The 7312-nt window shown below is 40.2% G+C and overlaps 1 protein-coding gene across 1 annotated transcript; it reads right to left on the bottom strand.

Annotated features, from left to right (window-relative positions):
• Window positions 1–426: 426 nt before the first annotated feature.
• Window positions 427–2052, bottom strand: LOC5571859. Its single transcript, XM_001653734.2, has 3 exons — window positions 1555–2052; window positions 1183–1498; window positions 427–805 (listed from the first exon to the last, which is right to left on the bottom strand). The coding sequence occupies exons 1-3, from the start codon at window positions 2000–2002 to the stop codon at window positions 607–609; spliced, it is 963 nt and encodes a 320-aa protein (XP_001653784.1). The 5' UTR covers window positions 2003–2052; the 3' UTR covers window positions 427–606.
• Between the last annotated feature and the right edge of the window lie 5260 nt (window positions 2053–7312).

The raw sequence follows: 7312 nt of genomic DNA, 5'->3' as shown, positions 1-7312 counted from the left end.
TTAACGCTGAGCGTGCGCCGGAGGAAATCTTCGCGGATGTGGAGAAGTTCATCGACGAGCTGTTGGCCGCTAAAGGCAAGAAGAAGGCCTAAGCCTACCGCAAATGTTGCATCTGACAAGAAACCCCAATCGTTGAATTCTGAAATCTAACATACACTGGAACAAAATCACGGGTGCTGTTGCTGCTGAACTGATGCGCTGGAGTTTTGTATTTGCTGAAATCGAAACAACGTTTTATCAATCAAAGGAATTGGCCAAATTATTGAATTACGCTTAAAGGAAGCAATATGATTTTCGAAATTTATACGGAGAATTGAAGTATAATTTAGATAATTGAAGCTGCATGCAGTGGAGCAATCGATAACAATAATACTTTTTAGCGTAGCACAAATAGGACGGAATTAATTGATTAGTAGGTGTTCATGTAGGCTGTATACATTATCTTCAGGCTCTAAGCTCTGTGTAGGTGTGCATTGCATTAAATCAATCGCGTTCATAGCTCAAAAGGAAACCGAGAATTACCAAAGATTATTTTATATTTATTTTTTACTCATTATATTTAAAATCGTTGAATAAATGGAACAATCGAGAAGTTGGAAGTTTTATTCAAGTCGTGGAACCATAACGCCCTGGAGCAAGGCGGTTGTTGGGACGCTTCAGGAAGCATTTACGTTTCAGCGAAGGTTTGTACCGTGGAGGTCCAGTAGTGTGCAGTTCACAGATGAATCTGAGTGGTTTGTTGCAGTTTTGAACGATCCAGGAGCTGTTGGGTGTTATGGCGACGCAGCCAGGTTGCCGAGTTTTACTGAAATTTTTGAAGAGGTTCGGAGATTAGTGTACGACAACTTACAATCTTATACTTTTTAGTTTTGATTTATCGTTTACGGCTAACCAGCCGATTTTGAACAACTACCGTAAAACTGAACATTAAATAACTATATTTTGCAATTGGATTGAATGGTCAAATTGAAGTGAAATTTGCGAAAAAGTTACACGTCTGCTCGGTGAGAATCGAACTCACAGCTCCCTGTTCATCTGATAGGGCGCGTTACCCCTCTTACACCACGAGAGGACTCATGGTCTCTCACCATCTTTAGCATGATCTTGCTGAATTGCTGCGCGTCTGCCGTTAAAACTGTTTGGGAATCTTAAGTTACTAAGAGTTTTATGATTTCGACCTACCTGGGATTGCCCGGAGCCCATGCTCGGTACAGGAAACACTCCAACGGTTCATTTCCGGACGTAAAAAATGCTCCCCTAATGGTCTCATTCAATCCCACGTAAGCTCCATCCATTGTTTTATTGCTAGTGGTTATATTCCTTTTGCTCATTTCCTTGATCAACATCTTTGTGATCTGATTTGTTCGCGCTTCGCTGGCCACGTGAGCCAAACTACCTCCCATTGAGCGACATTCATTGAACGCCAGGGAGTAGTTCAGCTTGCGATCGTCCATCACAAACATTCCCACCGATGGAAGACAAGTGGCGTTTTCTGAGGCTAGAATGTCATTGGATGTACAAAAAATGTTCATCAGAATCTCAAAAAATACTCACGTGGTTCTCTTGTATACAAACTGTAGTAATCGAAGCGGGTATCGTTGACAATGGTTGACAGGTTTCGATACTCCGGACATTCTAGAACCTGACAGTTGAAGAACTCTTCCGGATCGGTAGTTATAGTATCCGTGCCTTTCGGAGGAACACTGGATCGATTGGATTTGGCGCTCTGCTGGGCCTTTAGCGCATCGAACAAATTCGTTTCGTTGCGATCTTTGGGCCCAAAGTTGAATGCCATTCCGCGTTTCTTTCTGGCATATTCCGCACACTCGCCGACGTTTTTGACGTTGATTAGACCGATTATGGTACGATTCGACCGTTGACAATGGCGAAGCGCATAGAAGCGATGTTTGGCTAGTTGGCGATGTCGAGAACACGTTTGATCACTGACGATGGTGGCTTGAACCACGATCAGATATATGGCAAGGCATTTTAATATGTGCATGACGTGATTAGATGATCGCGCAGACTGGAATACTTCAATTGCGGCATTAGATTTAAATTTGATTGCGGAGGCATCGTAGCGCATACAATGAATGTCAGCTGCATATTTGAGTAACAGTGACAGATGACAGAGATACGAAGGTATTATTTCATTACTTGTGATGATCGATGGGTACTCGGTGTAATGCCTTCATGGTTGACTTTACGATCAGAATAAACTATGCCATTACTAAACTATCGCTAGAATAAACCATATACTGATTTATCGAGTAGGTGTAGGGGGGGGGGGGGGGGGTGGGGGTTTGGAATGGTTTAACTGAATAAACTAATGGGTACAATTTCAACTATTATTCCCTAAACTTTACAGTGCTGTGTGGGTGAGTGTGGTGTGTTATACTTGCACTATTACTGCATACCGTTAACTTCTTCCTGACCCAGTTTCTGTCAGGCCATGGATGCTTCCGGAAATATCTGCACAGATTTGGACACGCAGAATCTCCACATTGTCCGGGCTGTCCAAATATCGAGGAGACACCGGAGCACGTTATATTCGACTGCCCTCGATTCACGGATATACGAAGCGAGATGATGCCAGAAACCGCAAACGTCCTAAATCCGGATAACATCGTGCAGAACATGTGCCATCATGAAAGCACCTGGAATGCGGTGAACAGGGGAATAACGGCGATTATGTCCTTGCTCCAAAGGAGATGGCGTGAAGACCAGAGAGCTCCGGGTCGCGATCGAAGTAGGCTAGATCCTCCGTCGGGGACTAGACTGAGTAGAGCGGGCGTAGCGTAGTATCGGTTAATAGTCGTCGGGGCGCCTGCAAACCGGAAGTCATCCTCCAACCGGAATTGCAGAACCGACCCTGGCACTTGGCCAACCAACGTCGAGTCGGAGTGGGCTGAGTCCACCGCCGGGGTCCAGGTCGAAGCACAGGAGCAGTAGGGAAAGTTTTTTAGTGGTTAAGCACGCCTAACGTGAGTCCCACACCGCACAGCTAAAAAAATGTTGTAAATTTAAGTTTATTTTCATGCACATATTTGGAGCATCAAAATAAACCTAAATTTCAACGACTATTCCATTATTTTTCAATCGAATTCACTCTAAATTTACACGATCATGTAATATTCAATCATTTCTAGTTGAAAATTAAATGTATATTCATTTAAGTTTATATGATGCTGTAATAACCCACGAATTTGATTTATTTTTACATTAGACATCAGTTTACATCACATAGAAAATTAAACATTTTTTTCTGTGCGTGCCAACACACAACAGGCCTGGCTTTTGAAGCTTTTTTGTACCCTGATATATAAAAAAAAATAACTGCATACCAGCCGGACTCTGGAGCATATGGAACAAACAGTTCTGGAGTCGAAGAACAACGTGTTGACTCTTCAGGGTACTCTTCAGGGGCAAGTTGTAAGAGATAATAATTTTTTGAACTTTTTTTCCACACATACATATTAAATTTAGAATGTCAAATTTCGATTAATTTCAACTTAGATGACAACAACCGAATGACCGGCAATCAACTTCATGAGATCTCAGGAAATGAATGCCGAGTAGGTAAGGTAACGCGCTGTTATACGCCACACCCGGGCAATATGCCCCTCTCAGTTATTTGATGAACCAGATTCAATATAACATGACCGGGAATCCTTACTATTCATGAGACTGTCTCACTATGAAAATTTTACAGTTGTAACGCACAGCAAATCAGAGATAGTTCAAATAGTATCAAAAGTTGCAATAACATCTAAACAACCAATACGCTGGAAATAATGAACGAGTATCATTAGTCAAAATGACCAAAAAGAGTGAAAATTCACTGGAATATTCATTTTTCAACAACCTCTCATTTCTGGGCAGTATGCCCCACCACCGGCCGGACGATATGCCCCACTCTTGATGCCATCTATTCAAGAGCAAGCTGCTTACCAGTTTTTTTTAGCGTGTATAAGCAGCTGACAGTCCTGGGCCATATATCCAATATGTTGTGGAGCATACAGTCCATTAGTCATGGGGCGTACTACCCGTTTGTTGTGGGGCATACTATACTGATGCTGGGGCATATTGTCCAGGCTCTTTTTGAAAAGCGGGATTTAGATGTAATTTTACTGAAAATGTTATTAAGTAGATTTTGAAGAAAACTTTTTTGCATTAATTGAACAACTAGTGAGATAGGCTTTCCCATTAGAGATAGTGCTTTTGACAGAGATTTTTCATTTTTTTAAGGGGCATATTATACTGGGTTACCCTATTGTGTTTCGACCTGACCTGACCTGACTTGACAATTTGATAGTCGAATCTCGGTTCAAATTTTGAATCCGAGATATGAATTGCCGAGCTAAAAAAAAAACAAGGTGTTTACAGTGCTTGTTCTATTTTGGCATTGCTCGATTTTTGCAACATTCGTTCTTCTTCTTGGGTTGTTCCAAAATAGAAAAGTTTCCAATATTTATTAGGTTTTAGCCTTCTTTTTTATAATGTCTTACATTTGTAAAAATTGATGTTAATGGATAGATTTCCAATTCAATTCGCAATAATTTGTGTTAAAAATACACCATAAAAAGACCTAACCCTCTCGATTTCGGCAAGGCTCGATTTCAGAAATAAGACAACATTTTTAGTAGTTCTTCCCATTTTGTCACATAGCTTCCCATTTTGTCAAGTAAGCGTAGAAGAGCAGTTAGTCCCATACTACAGATGAAAGTCCGTCATAGCAAGAGCTTGTATAGTGACAACAGTTCTCTGAAACAACTTTTTTCGATCCTAGAAACACATATTTTTGTTATCATTAATCTTTGGGATCGTTCAAAAAATTATTTCACGCTCTCTTTTTTTTTAAAGAACTCATCCAAAAAGCGTGACAAAGGGGGAGGGAGGGGGTTGAAAAAGTCTAAATTTAGGGTGACATAATTTGTGTACCATCCCTTTTAAAACGATTTTATATTTTTTTTGAGAAACAATTGTCTGAGACACAGGCTGTATGGCAGCAAATACATTTTATAATTGAAAAAAAAAATCAGAAGGATATTTCGGATTAAATAATCAGTGTTTTTTCTACGTACAATACATTGCTGAAACGGTTATCAGATTATCACTCACATTGTTTTCCACTGGGTTTATTCTATGCTCGTCATGATTTTGTTTCGCATGTTTTTTATAACTTCCACCACAGCTGTTGTTTGCTCTATTTTTTCTTATATTAGTTCCATCTTATTAACCTATACCCAACAAAGTTTCAGATTTAATCTCTAACCAACAATAGAAATCTGCATTCCCATATAATACCTTTTTCATAAAAATGTTGCTTTGTTCCACGTTTCTTTTTTAGATTTCCCTACTAAACACTACTCTCGATTGAAACAGTAAAAAGTCGTCTTGGAGTTGGTAAACATTTTGTACTGAGATTCCTCAACCGAACCAAAGTTTTAGAACCAAATCACATGGAGGGGTAATGTGACAACCAAATGTGCTTCTAATTGGAAGTAACTGGGCTGCAGAGATGGCTTGTTCTCTTCCATATATTTGTGCCTATTGGGCTTACATCTGGTGTTCAGCATGACTCTAAATTACATCGATGACTATTCGATCAACGGTGTTTCCTTTTTCAGTATGAGCTTTTTCCAAAGAACAACGTTTCAATGTAACCTGTTCCAGATTATTCGATATGTAATGACTGTTTTTACTGCTAATGTCTCTGTCGTATTTGGTTTGTGTTTTATGATTTATATTTAAGTTTATGCCGTCGTATTTAATGTGTGTATGACCAAAGGTTCAATTGATTTCACTCTATAAATTTTCTGAATGTTTCCATCTAATACATATCTAGTCTTGCTTGGTTATTCTTTTGTTCAGGGGGCGGAACTGCTCAGCGAGAGTTTCTTTCTTTGCTCGGTGGAATGTTTTCTTTTGGAGTTACCGTGTTTGAACGGCACAATGTTTTACTCTGCGCACGTTTCTAAACCAATATTTGTGCCTTAATGATTAGTCAAACAATCGTCAATTGCGAATGGAAGTGCTCATGAGGGGTTTTTAGAGTTGATGTTTTTTTTTTTCTTTCAGGTCATGATAGCTAATGACAGCGACAGGAATGGTACGAAATAATGGTTTTATAATTTCATTGTCTTTTTTTAGTAGAGTAAAACTTAGTTTACGGCAGTCTTGTCATTTTTTCACCTGCAATATCGCATAGAATTGCACTACACAACGCAAGGGTTAGAAGTGAAAAATAACTTATCACAAAAACGGCTACTTGCTGTTTGAAAACGACCAAAACTCATCAAAAGTGTTTGTTCCTCTCCGTTCGCACCTGCCAATCGTTGCTCCTTCTCGGTCGTTCATATCGTGTACACTCGCCTCTTTAAGTGGCATTTTTAACCGGTTTGCTTGCTTCTACTTTTGTCTGCGAAGATCTCTCTCTGTCTATATTCTACTTACTTTCTAATGTAGCACATCTATTAGTGTTATTCTTTTCATTTTATTATTACTAGATCAACTATAAAGCTAGCCTTTGAGTGTGATTCGTTCGGCAATGGGGTTATTTGGTAGACGACATACTTTTAGTAATGCATATTTTTTTTAGCAATCTCAATGCAAATAATAGCGGGTACCAAAGAAGCCGTAGCGGTTAATGCGCAGCAATTCAGTAAGATCAAGTGAGGGTCATGGGGGCGAAAACGATATACCGAATTGTTTATCCAACAGCATCACCCAATAAAACAATATAAAGGATCTGTCCAGACACTTGAAATGGATACTCTTGAAATCTTAGCGAGATGCTGAGGCTGGTTCAAAGAGTGACCATAAGGAAACAGAACCTGGACTAGGAAGGGGCCCAGATAGCCGTAGCGGTAAAACGCGCAGCTATTCAGCAAGACCAAGCTGAGAGTCGTGGGTTCGAATCCTGCTGGTCGAGGATCTTTTCGGGTTGGAAATTTTCTCGACTTCCCAGGCAAAGAGTATCTACGTACCTGCTACACGATATACGCATGCTAAAATGGTCATTGGCACAGTAAGCTCTCAGTTAATAACTGTGGAAGTGCTCATAAGAATACTAAGCTGAGGAGCAGGCTCTGTTCCAGTGGGGACTTAATGCCAGAAAGAAGAAGAAGAAGAACCTGGACTTGGAGGCAGAGCCTGGACGCGGAAACAGAACCTCTTCGTGGAGATATAGCCTAGAGGCTGAGCTGTAGTCTGGAGGAAGAGGTAGAATGGACAAGGATCTAAGATTTGAAGGTCAATACGCGTCTTACGAATTTAGTGAGAAGTGAATGCTGACTCATCTAAGGAACTG

This window comes from Aedes aegypti, chromosome 2 (genome assembly GCF_002204515.2).
Source record: "Aedes aegypti strain LVP_AGWG chromosome 2, AaegL5.0 Primary Assembly, whole genome shotgun sequence".
NCBI lineage: Eukaryota > Metazoa > Arthropoda > Insecta > Diptera > Culicidae > Aedes > Aedes aegypti.
This window is presented reverse-complemented; position numbering and strand designations above follow the sequence as displayed.

What these genes read in the sequence shown, in the direction of transcription:
- LOC5571859 (XM_001653734.2), bottom strand. Translation starts at nt 2,002, where the DNA reads ATGCACATATTAAAATGCCTTGCCATATATCTGATCGTGGTTCAAGCC. An exon ending in TTTGTATACAAGAGAACCAC is followed by an intron (nt 1,499 to 1,554) that starts GTGAGTATTTTT and finishes ATGACATTCTAG; the next exon opens with CCTCAGAAAACGCCACTTGT. An exon ending in TGGGCTCCGGGCAATCCCAG is followed by an intron (nt 806 to 1,182) that starts GTAGGTCGAAAT and finishes CAAAAATTTCAG; the next exon opens with TAAAACTCGGCAACCTGGCT.